Source organism: Nestor notabilis, unplaced genomic scaffold, assembly GCF_000696875.1.
Source record: "Nestor notabilis isolate BGI_N333 unplaced genomic scaffold, ASM69687v1 scaffold2742, whole genome shotgun sequence".
NCBI classification, from domain to species: domain Eukaryota; kingdom Metazoa; phylum Chordata; class Aves; order Psittaciformes; family Psittacidae; genus Nestor; species Nestor notabilis.
This window is the reverse complement of record NW_009916781.1, coordinates 16,217-32,254: the sequence shown is the minus strand read 5'-3', so window position 1 is coordinate 32,254 and position 16,038 is coordinate 16,217. Positions and strand designations below refer to the sequence as shown.

The following is a 16,038-nucleotide window of genomic DNA, read 5'->3' as shown; positions in this document are numbered from 1 at the left end:
TATTATTTCATTTTATAGCTCCTTCTGAGATACCGTATTTATGGTTTGGGGTTTTTTAGCCAATCTTGGTATTTTAGAAAGTTTTGTGTAAATGCTGTAATTGAGATCTTCAACAGGATCACAGACTGTTTGAAGTGAGAAACCCAGCTTACACAGATATCCCTGAGAATCTGGTGATTACCAAATGAAAACATGCTACAGTTCTTAATTTTCACAGGGTAAAGATAACCTTCAGTCATTTTAAGTTGCAGCTCTTCTTCTTTGCATTAGAGAAAGTACTTATATATTGCATATCCCAAGGCAATACTTTTAGTTCTTACTTCCAGGATTGTGGAGGAAGGAAAGGATGGTATTTCTCCTTACAGAATGAAGCTGGTAGTATGTGTGGAAAATCTTTTTCCTTTTGTGTTAAAGCCTGTTTCCTTTGAACTTAAGGCCTTTGTGCAGTGATTGTTTAAGTGTATGAGTATACAAGTCTTCATATATCTCAAATACAGAATCTGAAACATGGATGCTAGCTGCAGGATGTCTTCCTTGAACATACAGGCCTCAGCTTTGCATCCTATCTGTTGAGATTTATACTTCTATCCAGGAAAGTCGATATATTAGTGAGGAGTAAACACACCTTTCTCAAAAGGAAATCTCACGAAGTGCCAGAATTTCTCAATGGAAAGTCAAAAATATGTCTTGAACTGAAGATGAAATTATGCCCTATCTAGTACCCGAAAGGCTCTGCAAACACATGAACAAAGAGTTTGATTTATGAACACATTCATCAAAGCTCCTCCTTACGGGTATCTAGAAAAAACTGATGATTGGAACATAAGGGAATGTTCTCATGTACGTTCGTATTTTAACATTCTGTTAAAATCTTAAAAACCAGTTTCCTCAGTGATAAGTGATAAGGAGATGTGATGAGTGGGCCCTTGTTCAAACCCAGTACATAATAATGTACATAATAATACACACTTATTTTGTCGAGCTTTGTTGCTGTAAAACCAAATTGTATTTACTCTAACACTTTTCCTCTTCCCTTCAGTAATACCTATCGTATGATTGAACAAGATGACTTCGATATCCATACAAGACTGCACACCATTGTGAGAGGGGAGGACGAGGCAGCTATGGTGGAGTCAGTGGGGCTTGCGTTAGTCAAGTTACCAGATGTCCTGAACCGCCTGAAGCCTGACATCATGATCGTTCATGGGGACAGATTTGATGCTCTGGCTCTGGCCACATCTGCAGCCCTGATGAATATTCGCATTCTACACATTGAAGGTGGGGAAGTCAGTGGGACTATTGATGACTCGATCAGACATGCTATAACCAAACTGGCCCACTACCACGTGTGCTGCACAAGGAGTGCAGAGCAGCATTTGATAGCCATGTGTGAAGACCATGACCGCATCCTTTTAGCAGGCTGTCCCTCATATGATAAGCTGCTCTCTGCCAAAAACAAGGACTACATGAGTGTCATACGCATGTGGCTAGGTGAGCATACCACTTCTAATGTTTTTCATATGACTTTCAACACTAGACAAACTCGGTTATGAGCTTGTTGACCAGTGGATCTAAGAAAAGTACAGGAAAAAAGAATCAGACTTCTTGCTAGGAAATTTCAGTTCGCCTAATTGGAGTTGAGTATCAAACACAAACCTGATGCTTCTCAAAAAACCGGTGTATTTATTAATAGTATTTAGTATTTCTTTCTTTCTGCATTTTTGCTTGTTCTGTGTTGTACTGTCTATACCTGGAAAGCTACAAATCTGTCCTAGTAAACACATCTCGTCCTTCTGCCACATCAAAAAAAAAAAATTCCTTAAATGAGTTATTTCTCTGAGCCAAAAAATTTAAAACCAGAATAGTCTTGTATGAACCGTTATTTTGATGTAAGGATGTATGTAAGTAGAATCAAAGCTGTTAAGGGCTAATTAAAAAAATAATCAAGGGTAATTTATATTATGAGCATTCTTTTGAGGAATGCACTGCAACAGGGCAACACGTGCCAAAGGCTTTTCATGCTTCATATTCATTGACTTTAATTAAGTGGACAGCAGGGTTTTGTGTTTTGTTTTATCTTTGACAAAGCTGTCACCTATATGGCACGTTAACCTGTGTAGTTGGAAGCTGGAATGTTCTTAGATCAGTAGGTGAACATTTTTCAAATAAACTTTTTTATCAAATATACTAAATCAAGTATGACTGACTTTTTTAAAGCAATGGGGATGGAGTCTTTGATTGAGGATGGACAACAGACAGAAAACAGGCAGAGCAGCTTCAGGGGTTTCATGTTATTGCAGGTTTTCACTGGTGTGAGAACAGGCTGTTGATCCTGTTATAGTCTTGCAGAGCTTTAGATGTCAACCTGCAAGTTAACAACTTGTTGGGGTTTAGGTAGTGGTCTCTGAAGTTATTAGACTTGCTTAGTGAGGCAAATACCAAGCTAGATCCTCCGGTTACCCCGTTGAGTTTTACGATAGGATTGAAGTTTGTGCTAGATATCCCATTCAATGCCTTGACTGATCAGGCTTTCACTGATCAGTTTCAAAAGTATGTCCTCAGTTCCTGTTACTATTCTGTGCCAATTAAACTTTTCTTGGGCTCCATTTGGGCAGGTGAAGATGTCAAAACCAGAGATTATATAGTTGCTCTGCAACATCCTGTAACCACAGATATTAAACATTCCTTAAAGATGTTTGAGCTGACACTAGATGCACTCATCTCCTTCAACAAAAGAACACTTATTCTATTCCCTAATGTGGATGCAGGTGAGTAAAATACCTTCATGGCAGAGGGACACATAACAGATTGTCTTTAAAGCACACGTTGGTTCTTATGGAGTGCTTTTATCCCAGAATTGCCAGCCAGATGGAAATAGCTGATGGTCTCAGCATCACATATGCATCTGCTGCAACTCAATCTTCACATTGCTGGAGCATGTTGCACCTTTTCAGTGTGGGTAGGAAGATGAATGGAAACCATGTAGGAGCAATATTAGTGCCTCTTAACTAAAAACTACAAGAAGATTTTTGCAATGTATTTTGGGTTCAAACCTGGGCTTACATGCCCAACTCTGCAACTTACACTGTGAGGATAAAAAGAGAACAAAACCAAATGAGAGCTGATAACTCCATAAACTGCTGCGAGCTCCTTTGCATGTTTGGACTTTCAGTTAAAGATAGAACTTGAATCCTTTATTCTACCTCTTGTTTTTCTGTAGGAAGCAAAGAGATGGTACGGGTAATGAGGAAGAAGGGCATTGAACATCATCCCAATTTTCGGGCAGTAAAGCATGTCCCATTTGACCAGTTCATTCAGCTTGTTGCTCATGCTGGTTGTATGATTGGTAACAGCAGTTGTGGTGTCAGAGAGGTGGGAGCATTTGGTACACCTGTCATCAACCTGGGGACACGTCAGACAGGGAGAGAAACAGGTACCTGTTTGCTTGATGACTTTAATTTCCTCATGGATCTGAGGTTTTCTCTTCCACAGGATAAAGTCAAATGAATGCTTGACAGGGGCCATCTTGCAGTATCAGTGCAGCGTAATTTTTGACCCATTTTAAAACTCCACTGGCTGTTCTGTATGTTAGTGCTGCTTGTGTGTTTTACCTAAGATAATGAGGCTTCTATCTACAGACAAGTTAAAATACATACCCATCTGCACTGGATTACATTTAGCAGAACAGGCAACTAATTGTTTTGCCTTATAGCTAGTTTGATGTGTGATATGTATTAAAATTGCAATTCTTCACTAGTTCAGGAAATAACTGTGTGTTGTGGTATTTCAGAGATATGACACAAATAGCCATTTACCCTGTTTTTATTTGTGTGGTTTCAATTTAATAATAGAATTCTGCTGAAGGCTAATATTCTACTCTAGTGTGTTGTAATGCATGACAGCATGTCATAGATGTCACCATTGCTTCACTGGGAGCTAGGGGAGGAAGAGCCATGTTGATCTAGCTGCAGTCTTCCCTGCTCAGCAGAAATAAAAATAGTTCTTAATTTCTAAAGTGGTTTTTATCCCATACTGTATTTTGAGGATCTGATATGTCCTATTGTGTCTACTTTTGTCATCTAGGTGAAAACGTTCTTCATGTTCGTGACGCTGACACACAAGATAAGATTCTGCATGCTCTGCAGCTGCAGTTTGGTAAACAGTACCCATGGTAAGTACATTCATCTTGCTTCACTGGAGGGCATGTTAAAGCAGGAGGGTAGAAGGTGTTTAGTCCTGACGTGGTTCACTGTATTTGGTCAGAGTGCTTTTAATGCACTAATCTGAGGTTACAGTTTTTCATTACACATACCTCATTCAGAATCACAGTGCAATGTGTGGTATACAGATTAGTATTTGTAGAGCAAAATATAACTAGTAATGTTTTGATAAAACTAGTAATTTAACATCCAACAGAAAGTCAAGAGAACAAAATTTGTGTGTTAGCTTAGACTAGGATGGTTAAAAGACCTCATTCCATCGGAACAGCATGGGGAGAACACCCTGTCTGCCTACCTCTGTCTTGTGCCTGAGGGACACGTGGCTTTGTAGCTGGGTTGACCTCAGGCATGATAAATAGAGAGTCCTGAGTGCAAGCTTCCAGGGGAGCTGCAGGATTGTAGCAAGATGCTTTCCGGTATTCTTCAGCCATACAATATTGACCCTCAGTTCTTTAACACAGAAGTTCATGTAAACTTCAGGACATAATATTGGTCTAGTTAAGGACAAGATTTAAAAAGCGTATTTATTAAGAATCTCAGTAGAGTGATAAAACTGAATTCTGTAATACCGAATGCTTGACACCATGTATGATACATTAAAACCAGACTTACATGTTGAAAACTGACATGACTGTACTGTGTATTATTATGTTACTACCTGTGTCTTAAGTACCTCTTGTATGGACTTGTAGCACAAATGTAAACTTCTTCTAATTTTAGAGCTTTACTATATGGGTCCTTTCATTAAACTCTTAATATTATTCTTTTTTGGCATCATTAACTTTCCAGTTTTCTACATTCCATGTGTTATAGTCCAAAATGGAGCTAATGCCAAACTTGTACTATCTGTTGTATGATATTCAAACTGACACTGTCTACAATATTCCATGACAGACCCAAGTAGTGTGAATTGCACTATTGTTATAATAGCCATATCCTACTTTTGTAGTGATACAGTGTTGCAGCCTTCTGTCATATCAAGAACTTTATAAATTGCAGTGTTAATTCAAATTTAATTGCTATTTCTTTTGTATTACAGCTCAAAAATATATGGAGATGGTAATGCTGTTCCAAGGATTTTGAAGTTCCTTAAATCTATCAATCTCAAAGAGCCATTGCAAAAGAAATTCTGTTTTCCTCCTGTCAAAGATAATATCTCTCAAGATATTGACCATATTCTAGAGACACAGAGTGCTTTGGCTGTGGATCTTGGTGGAACAAATCTCCGAGTAGCCATTGTCAGTATGAAGGTAAATGTTCTGTTGTGCTTTTAGACATTCTGCAAACTCCACTGGGCTTTGTGTGCTACCCTGCAGTGGGTATACAGGTTTACGATGCAAAAGAGCTCCAAAACAAAGCAGTCCTATTGGCTTTTGCTGTTGAAGGATAATGTGGATTTTTCTCGCTGCTGTGTGATTGGTTGCACCTTTCATACAGTCTCGATACAAGTTGCCTGCTGGTTTACTCTTGTAAGACTGCTGTTAAAATAGCAAAGCCCTCCCTCTGCAGGGAGTCATACAGACTTCAGAGGATAGGGCCACTTTCACATATGTTGGTTCCCCATAAAAGGTGACTTAGTCACCTTGTACCTTTTAAATGTCAAGTAAAAAAGGGAGAAGCCCCAGAGCAGTCTTTTTGCTTCCCCATTGCCTCACCTAGCCATGTGAAGGGCACACAGAACCAGTCTGTGCAACAGCCAGCATTTAGCAAAGCTGAGGGAAAGTGGGTGGGTTCAGGATAACAGAGCTTTGCCTCTCTTCTACCAAGAGAAGAACACCCAGAGATCACAAATTCTGAGTATGTTCCTGCATAGAAACATAGTAACACTACACAGCCTGAGCTGAACAGTGGTCACTATAATCCATCACGCCGCAGAGATGTAGATCACTTGGAGAGAGAATCAGGAGGAAACCCAGCAATAATTATTACAGACATGGAAAACAGGGAAAAGTTGAAGAAACTAGAATTGTTCAGAGAAAACTGATGGGGAAAAAAATACCCTTCAGAATGTAAAAGCCTCTACCATTAAGAGAAAAATCATATTCACATATGCATGAACAATCAGTGAAGTATAAAAACAGTGGAATGGAAAGTTATTTTAAAGTTTTTCTTACTATCTAGCCTAGCTGTCAATTCAAGAAAAGGCTGGAACAGATAGTCTGAAAGGATATGATGTTTTCATTGCTGAAATGGTAGGAAAACATTTAAAAAGGTCTCTTAAAACCAGCTGAATTTTAGTTTCTTGATCTCGCATTGGAAGAGGGTGGTGGATTTGAGTTGTTTGAGGCTTTTCTAAAAATTCTATCAGCAGTTGGTTGGTTGGTTTTTTCTAAGTTGTGTTGTCTCTGTCCTTTGTATGAAAAAAAGGTGCTTCATGGTTTAATACCATCATCAGAATAAGCAGGATTTGATACGTACACCAGAATTCATAGAGACTTTAAAGACTGAGTGACTTTTGAATCTGAAGTGCTTCTCTTCCTGTAAAAGTAACCCATTTGAAATAGGCTTGAAGTTACAGCCTTCTGAAGGCTGTATGTTCAGGTTTAGGTCTGGTTTAATGGTCTTCATGCATAAAAGCTCCTTAACCCATTTCTCTGGTGATGGTACCATAAGGAAGCTTTCTTTTACCTGTGTCACAGCACTAGCAAGTGTGTTTTGCTTGCATAGCTCTGCCAGTCATAGACAACATATTACAGCACTTCAAAGGTGTGAATAAAACTCATGTTGAGAAGTCTTTGGCTTTTATTCTCAATAGTATTGGACAGTTACTCCTACCATTAGACTGCATACTTCCAGATAAGTAGATCAGTCACTCACAGTTACCAGAAAGAAAAGTTGCATGCAGAAGGGTGAAGTGCTATGTAAATTGACCTGACATGGCCAGAATTCTTGCATTCGTTTAAAAGAAAATGTTTGGCAGATCGTTAAGGTCTTAATGACTGCTTTTTAAAGTGTAATTTGTTTAGAAGTAAAACTGACACCACCCGTTTTGGCAACACAGCCCAGAAAAAAAAAAACAAAAAATTAATGTGAAAAATTCGTGTTCACTTTGCAGAGTGTAGCTTGAGGTAGCGTTTATGAAAGTTGAAAGGTTAGCAAATCAGAGTGAGAAGGGTCAGACTTTCATAATAAAATTCACACAACAGATACAAACATTTAACAGGAAATGGCAGAGTTGAAGGTGTATTTCTTCTCATGAAGAAAAAAAATCAGTTTCTCCTTTTAAAAGCTGTTGTCTTCTGATAATGTTTGCTTCAGCCTTGTCTTCCAGAGTAATTTCCTCTGATTCCTCTCACCCTCCAAAATAAAAGTGAAGAGGAAACTAAACATAAAAAGTTCCCAGTCCAAACCATTAGCTGTTGTGATGCTGAGATGGTGGGATCTAATTCTCAAACCACTGGCATCTTGGAATATTTTGTGTTGTTTTGTCAACAGTGACTCAGCCATGTTGCACATAAACTGTCTTTGTTACTCCTTTTTGCTTAGTTGTATTAATACACTGCTATTCACTTAAATATATTGTAAATTACAAGGGCTATAATAGGGAGAATATCACTGCTAAGCAGCATGTTTTCTGCAGTTACCTGGCTTAATCCAGCAAAGTTCACATTATATAAAGATTAGTTCCTTACTACCCAGGGATTCAGGCATCATAATGAATGCTTTCATTACCACTATATGACTCCAGAGGCTAAAAATAATCCTTTCCTCCTGGACCCTCCCTCCTCCCTACAACATACATCACGGGAGAGGCAACTCCAGAAATACTTCAAGTGACTCAGAAGTGTAATTGCTGGGAAGAGAAGTTATTTCTGAACAGATAGGAAACGTTGCATTGAAATGTCTAGCATTTCTGTCTGTCTGACTCTCTCCTGCTGGTAAAATACCAGTGTCTGTGATACATGCAAAACCTTGATGTAGTCAGATCAGAAACATTTTATTCTTCAAGCACTACGGGATTTCTACCCTTCTTACCAATAGCTACTCTCTTTTTTTCTTTTTTTAACACTTTAATGTTGAGCTTAATTGCATTGCTGTATCATGGTTTACTCCTAACAACAGTTACAGTAGCTCCTGTAATGTGTTTCCTTACACAGTCTGTGGGTTACTTCCAGTACCTATTTTATTGGAGACAGGGGGGTCACTAGCAGAATGTGATGCTTGATCTTGCAAACTTGTCCCCCAGAGTTGTCAGGAATCTTGCAGAGAACAGCCTGTAAGACCAAGAGCTAAGGCATGTAGTTATATTATTTTTTCAAAGAGAGAAGTTATGACTCTTCATTCTCAAGTTGACCTGTAGTTTAAAGTGAAAAGAAGTTTCATCATGAAGTGTGTTTCTGTGGGGTATCTTTTGTTGTTTTAATTTCTAGGGTGAAATAGTTAAGAAGTATACTCAGCTCAACCCTAAAACTTATGAAGACAGGCTAGAATTGATTCTAAAGATGTGTGTGGAGGCTGCATCAGAGGCGGTAAATGTGAACTGCAGAATTTTGGGAGTGGGTAAGTTAACAAACACTAACTTTGTCTTTTCATCCAAGTTTTTCAACACGAAATGAAATTGCTACTGATTAATTTAAAACACCTTCCTGAAACAGATTTTGTCTATTTTAAGCTCTTAAATTACAGTCTTCACACAAAAACTTTTTTAAATGTCTGTGAAAATGAGAGGCTGACTGCAAAGACTGAAGTTGTTCCAGTCTGTAACAGCCATGAAAGCAATCTGCTAAATTGTATCTAAACTGTATCTAAAATGTGTGATGTATAGACTTCGTGTAGATTTTCTCTGCAGTCTCACAATTGCGAATCAGATATTTAGTGTATATTCAAAAGCTCTTGAAACAATTGCAGCTGAATCCTCTACTGTCTGTGAGCCTTTCCTCATGGCCAGGATCAGCTGCAGCAGAAGTCTCAGTTGCATAAGGGCAGACTAAAAAGGATGAAACCTTAGATTAAATCTGCAGCTAATATAGACAAAAGCAGATTTTCTGTTGATTTCAGGTTTACTTACACTGTAGTAGAGTTCCAAGTTAAACTGTGTTTTTATACCAGGCAGGAATTCCTCAGTTTAATGATGATGGGAGCTTTGGTCTTAGATAATACTACAGTATATTGATGTGACCATGATTTTTAAAAAGGACATAAAAGCTTCATTTTAACTAAGAAATGCTCCAAAAGAAAAGTAGTTTGCTCCAGACAAAAACTTGCCTGAATCACACGTTATGAAGAAAAGTTAATTTGAACTTCTGTTAAAAGTAGTTTTTGAAAACAATGTTAAGTACACAAAGCCATAAGAAGAAGTATGTCAGCCTTTCAAATCAAATCCTCCAGATTACCTGGTAAGGGGAGAAGTAATAACCACTGGAAATGAATTAGGAGGAAGAGCTACTAGCAGAAAGCAGTGAAAAAAAAAAGTGTTTTCCTCCTTTTAGTCCTAAAAACTGCTGTCTGCACTCAGAATACTGTCTACATGAGCATAACTTTGATTGAAGAACTCCCACTAATACAAAACAGGTTCGCAGAGTGATTAAGAAGGACTCTGGAAAAAACATAATTTTCAACATCTTTTTGTCATGATTATCAAATAAGTTTAGATTGCAACAGCTCTGCAGTAAGTTTGAATTTTGTTATATTTGTTGGGTTAGTTTTTTTCCACTCAAATCATTTATATTAAAAACAGCTTTCCGAAAATGGGGAGAAATTAAAGACTGTCAGGTGAAAGAAACTAGCAGCTGTTACTGATGTTTTGGGGTTTTCTTGTTGGTTTGTTCTTTGGTTTGTTTTTTTTTTTTTCTTTTATAAACCAAAGGAAACCCAGGTCTATACACAAATGATACAAGTACTTAGGAGAGCTGTATCTTTATATATATCTAATATAGCTTTATCTGCTGTATTAGGCAGTATTTAAGGTACCTTTCTGGAGGTGGTAGTAGAGAAAAGGATGAAGAGATAACTTCTGCTAATTTCTGTAGCTGTTTACATCAATTGTTTACATCAGTTACAGAATCATAGCATTTAGACATGTTCTACTAAGCTACTGCTGAGTTAGCAACCAAGTATTAAATGTTTTGTTGTAATAAGCATTTGGTTCTCAAAATCCTAGGGAGACCTTCACAGATTGATATTGGGAATGTCATTTCTTTTAGGTGCTTGCTGGCAAGTTCTCAGATGGTTTGCTCTTTACAAAGTGAGATTTTTTGGGAGGGTAGGACCCCCCCCCAAAGCTTTAATATTCAGTTCAGATGCTTGTCCTGTTGCATTTGTGGCTGCTTTCTATTACAGTATTAACCTTGGGACTCTTTTTTTTTTTCCTGAACATTTTTAGATAAGGGACACAATTATATAACCTCTGTACAAGAATAATACATAAAATGTTCAAAGTTTGTTGTCCAGAGCTAAATACCTCCATAATAGAGTGGCTTTTTCAAAGGTCCTGAAAGAGTCCATTAACTTTGGAAGCATCTCCAGCTAGAGAAAGCTGGTTTGGCTAATAATGCCTATTATTAACCATTATTCTGTTCAGTACAGTACTGGAAAGCATTGTATTTTTTAAGCAGAAATCACTACTCCAAGTCCAGCAATTATTTTTAGTCATTCTAAATCTTGAGATTTACAGGAAATTTAGCGGACAACTCTACTGTTCCAGGGTTTGAACAATTTATTTTGTATAGTTTTTGTTTGTCTTTCATACTTGACTAAAAAGAAACACAAGTATTAAAGTGATTTGCTGCAATCTTGCCTGAAGTAGGAGCATTAACTCTCTGACTAGCACTAACCATTACCCATCTAGTTAGTCTTAAGATAATGGGTGCATTGTGATTAGAGCAGTGGAGTTCTACGAATTATCTTTTATGTGTGAGAAATTGCACTGACTTAGAAATTTTTATTTTCACAATCTGCTTCAAAGCCAGGTATTAGAAAAACAAATAATTGTCATTGCAAAGAGAAAAACAAATATTTATTTAAGTATAACAGACTTAATTTTTGTATCTGGTATTTCTGGGACTTAGGTATTTCCACAGGTGGACGGGTAAACCCCCGAGAAGGAATTGTGCTCCACTCTACAAAACTCATTCAGGAGTGGAGCTCTGTGGATCTCAGAACTCCAATATCTGATGCTCTGCACCTGCCAGTCTGGGTGGACAATGATGGAAACTGTGCTGCTCTAGCAGAGAGGAAATTTGGTCATGGAAAAGGAATAGAAAATTTTGTAACACTCATTACTGGTACAGGTGGGTATACTGTAAAAGCACAAACACCATCACTGTGCCAGGAAAATATTAGGTTGTTAATATTAGGTTTAATATTTTTTTTTGCCACTGTATCTATTTATTTCTTTTAGGCTACCTTTTAATAGATTCAGGCAAGTGAAACCTTTTGCATAGTATAAGCTTCTTGATAAAAGAAGTTCTGGTGATACAGCTATGCAGGCTAACCATTTTTTCAAAATCAGAGAAATCTGAGCAACCTTAGCTGGAATAACTTCGATTTTTTTCAGTTTTATAGCTTAATTCTCTTCCAGCTGCAGGTACACAAGTCAGTACACAAGTCAGCTCAGGATGTATATATAGAAGATGACGAACTGAGTATGAGATATGCTTATTATAGCTCAAATGCAAATGTGAGGTGACTTTTCTTATTTTTAAGCATATGAATCCCCACACATGGTTTGGGAAGGGGCAGCAGAGGATTGCCGATTTAAGAGTCCTGGCTTTTAGCACACAGGTTTAGCTGTCTAAATACAGCATTAAAACATCTCTGAAATACAAAGTTGTAAAGTTGGTTTTGTGCATAAAAAGTATGACTCGCAAGCTTAAAAAGTTGTCAGTACCATCCATACGCTTCTTAAGAAAGGAGCAGCTTTATATAACCATTCTGATATCCATGTGAATAGGATGGAGCTGTAAGTGTGGTTATTAGAGTTGTCAAACAGAGAAGAGTTCTTCAATAACTGTAATTTTCCGTTTCCAGTGCAGAAGACCACTGATGCACATATTTTACGTTGTGTGTATTAGAATAAGCAAATGTCAATGTACTGCAGAATTGGGAACTTTAAAACCTGTTTGATTTTTTTTTTTTCCATAATCTTTGCAGGAATTGGAGGTGGAATCATTCATCAACACGAATTGATCCATGGCAGTTCTTTCTGTGCTGCTGAACTCGGGCATATTGTTGTATCTTTAGATGGACCAGAGTGCCTGTGTGGTAGCCAAGGATGTATAGAAGCATATGCCTCTGGAATAGCATTACAGAGAGAAGCTAAGAAACTGCACGATGGTATCTATGTACTTTATTTTTGAAAATGTGATTGCTGAATTTCAGCATAGGAAGACATTTGCAAAGATTAAGGGAAAAAAGACTTGCCATCTTTTTCTAGGAGTACAGTCAACCAGACAGGGTTCCTCTGTATGGCCACCCAGGAGCCACCACAACCTGCATACCACAATGCAGTCCTTTTTCAGTGATGGCAACACCCAGGCAAGCCACATTTAGAACCACTGTCTCAAAGTTAACAGAAGCAAGTTGTAGACTTCAGTCTCTCCTTTTTAAGCATGCTGTAAGGTAATCTGACAGGCATTCTGTGAGGTTTGGTTTCACAGTGATTGTCCTTCAGCAATGGCTTCTCAGTCTTTAAGTTTGAGAACATTTATATTTTATTTTATTAAGTTTTGGGGATGACAAGACTAGTGAAATACCATAATCTAACTGTTTGAGTTTGATGCCCTGCTTCTGCAAGTAGTTCCCTGACTAATACGGCTATGCCAACTTCAGCTAAACTCAGGATTGGACAGATTGGTGAGGATTCAGACTTCAGTATGCAAGTAAAAGAGATGTAAAGATCTTTACTTAAGATGTAAAGATCTTAAGTGCTTTTTTGTCACCCTCCACTGCTTGACTTAACACATCATCATGTTTTTCTCTTGGCTTTTTCTTGTCTTCAAACAGAGGATCTGCTTTTAGTAGAAGGAATGTCAATGAAGAAGGAGGAGGTTGTTAGTGCTGCACATCTCATTCAAGCAGCTAAGCTGGGGAACTCGAAAGCAGACAGCATTCTCAGAACAGGTGAGAACACAGCCCAAAGGGTGGAACCTTCTCTCCATATTTTCAGGAATATGGAAATGGTAATGAACTGTAACACTACAAACACAACTGTACATGTTGAGGACCTTGCTATATAAAAATTACTAATGGCAGTGAAATGTTAAATATAAATATTGAAGAAATTGTGAGCAGAAGTGTATATTAAAAGTCTCTTCAAATAGAAGATGAAAAGTTTCTGCAAAGATCAACATACTTATATTGGAAAATATGAGGACATTTCTTTGTAGGGAAGTGAATGGCTAGTCTGAGCAAGCAAAGGCAATTTACATACTACTTTGCATGGGATAGCTTGCTGTTTTACTAGCTTTAAACACAAGCCTCTTCGTCATACATAGCTGATAGCACTAAGATGGTAATACTTTCCTATTTTCTCTTAGCTTACAAGTGTGGTAATGATTTGCTTTGTCTTTCACATCCATATGATTGGATAATGCATTATTATGCAATAAGGTTGCCTTTTTTATCTTTTGAAAGAAAAATTAATGGCAAACTCATATTGTCTGATAATGTAAGGTCAAAACTAACTGCCATATGAAATAGAACACTACCCTGACAGTGTCATTTGGTGCTAACAGACCTGTTTCAACTACTGGTGCCTGGACTGCTTTGAGTATTCTACTCAATTTCTCTTTTTATGTTTTCAGCTGGGACAGCATTAGGCCTTGGAGTTGTGAACATTCTGCACACCATGAACCCATCTCTTGTGATCCTTTCTGGAGTTCTAGCTAGCCACTATGTTAATGCTGTCAAAGATGTGATAAATCAACAGGCTTTGTCGTCTGTTAAAACTGTGGATGTGGTGGTCTCAAATCTAGCAGATCCTGCTCTTCTTGGAGCTGCTAGCCTGGTACTGGATTATACTACACGTAGAATATACTAGGTACCTGGAAGAATGACAGAAATGGTTTATTCAGATTCCTAATGGGTGGAGGGAATACTTTGCCCCAATTTTTCCTTTGACGAGAGCAGCTACTGACTCAGAATAGTGTTCTGAATAGATAGTGATTACTTCAGCATTTCCTATTTGAGGTATTACCTTTTTGTATTTTGCCTAAAGTTTATCTGACTTCATAGGAACTCATGTGCAATTCTGTTGTTTTTAATCTTAAACCCTCTCTGGGGTAAGACCTTATATTACTTTTAAGTGTAGCTGAATTATTTATGAGAGTATCTTGATGTATGGTGGGGAATGTCGGTATGGTGTGTCTAACTATAACTGACACTTGGGGATCCATATCTCATTTTCCACCTATGTGAAATGAGAAGTCTAAAATGTGATGAGCTTTTTGGTTTTCAAGCTTCCACTCACAAAGTAAACACAATGTAATCACCAATAGCAGGTAATAATTTCAGCAGTGGGTGGAAACAAGGAAAGTTGCCTCTACAATCAGAAAAGCTGCATCCTGAAATTGCGGTTCATTAAGGACTTGGTGGAGGCAGTTATTTATTTTTATTACATCTTTTTTAGAGGGCAGAGTCCCATTTTGGAGGCTTTGCACATGAAGGAAAATGACCATGGTCTAGTGAGCTTACAGCCTGCAGAGCAGTCCAACCACACTGACCAGTGTAGCGATGAGCATCTTTGTCCTCTGGCAATGGCCAGCAGTAAATTCTTTGAATTTTATTGTTTAGGATTTCCTCAAGGGACTTACTTACTTAGCCTACTACTTTGCCAAATGAGGAGAGAGGGTACTTTTTATTCTCTGGCAGCCTGTTAGCTGGATTTCAGCTATGTTGCACATCTGATCATAAAGACTCTACCTTTCAAGAAAACTCTTCCACTGTAGAGTGACACAGTGTCCCTCCTCAGCAGCCCCGGTGACTGCAGGTACACTGTTCTTGTCCTGCATTCACCATCAGCTCACAGGATGACAAGTCAAATCTGAGCCTCATCCTCTGCTTCAAGATACTGGGAAGCCTGGGAGCAAAGTTTCTGAAATGCCAGTGAAGGTTTGCCGAGGTAAACCACAATCCTTCTTGATGCATGGATCTATCTTTATTCAACTGCTTTTCAGTACACTTCCAAGATACTGTAGTAATAACTAATTGACACAAGGAGAAATTGAAAAACAGACCCATCTAGCTAATCAGCCATCCCAGAAAGAAGGTACCTGTGGAGGAATGGTCACAAGACCGTCCATCCTCTGCACTGGATTTAATGGCCTGTTTTGATGTCTGACTCAGCCGCTAATGATATTCTCAGAAGCTAGTACTAGTACTTCAAGGGAATTAGAAAGGGCTATTTCCACATTCAGACTTCTTCTCCAACCATAATGAACCAGTTTTCTGTAACCGTTGCCCGCTGCTACACAATAATCTTGGCCTGAATAGCTGTTAGTGTAGTAAACAACTCCACTGACTAATTCTGGGATATAGTCTACACAAGTTGCCTTCATTTCATCCTCTCTTACAAAGGAATGATTACTGAGATCTCACACTTCACAGCGGATTTTAGAACCACGACATCTCCTTGATGTTTCCAGGAATAACAGTGCAGCCTCTATACCGTAGTTCTTCTCAGAATCAGTAAATACTGGCTCTTAACCATTTGCAAAGTTGTAGTAGGCTTTGTGGCACCAGGGGTTCTTACTTCCTTTCCCCCTCTGTCTTGGTTTACTTGGTGATTCCCACTGACTTCAGTACCAGAGTGGTAGCTCCTCAAGTGGGTCAAGGAGAAATAGCCTCTAGCTTCGCAAGTAATCCTGAATAAAAGTGGGAC

The 16,038-nt window shown here is 38.3% G+C and overlaps 1 protein-coding gene across 3 annotated transcripts; it reads left to right on the top strand.

Moving 5' to 3' along the window:
- Positions 1–1,046: 1,046 nt before the first annotated feature.
- GNE (glucosamine (UDP-N-acetyl)-2-epimerase/N-acetylmannosamine kinase) lies at positions 1,047–15,247 on the top strand. Of its 3 annotated transcripts, XM_010024729.1 has the most exons (10): positions 1,047–1,491; positions 2,616–2,768; positions 3,221–3,433; positions 4,084–4,171; positions 5,260–5,470; positions 8,591–8,720; positions 11,228–11,449; positions 12,312–12,494; positions 13,164–13,280; positions 13,964–15,247. In XM_010024729.1, exons 1-10 carry the CDS (start codon positions 1,053–1,055, stop codon positions 14,197–14,199), a joined length of 1,992 nt encoding a protein of 663 aa, XP_010023031.1. In that variant the 5' UTR covers positions 1,047–1,052; the 3' UTR covers positions 14,200–15,247. The 3 variants fall into 3 exon arrangements, with proteins under 3 accessions (XP_010023031.1, XP_010023033.1, XP_010023032.1); XM_010024731.1 differs by lacking the exon at positions 11,228–11,449 and having other exon boundaries at positions 13,964–14,199; XM_010024730.1 differs by lacking the exon at positions 2,616–2,768 and having other exon boundaries at positions 1,053–1,491; positions 13,964–14,199.
- Positions 15,248–16,038: the final 791 nt, after the last annotated feature.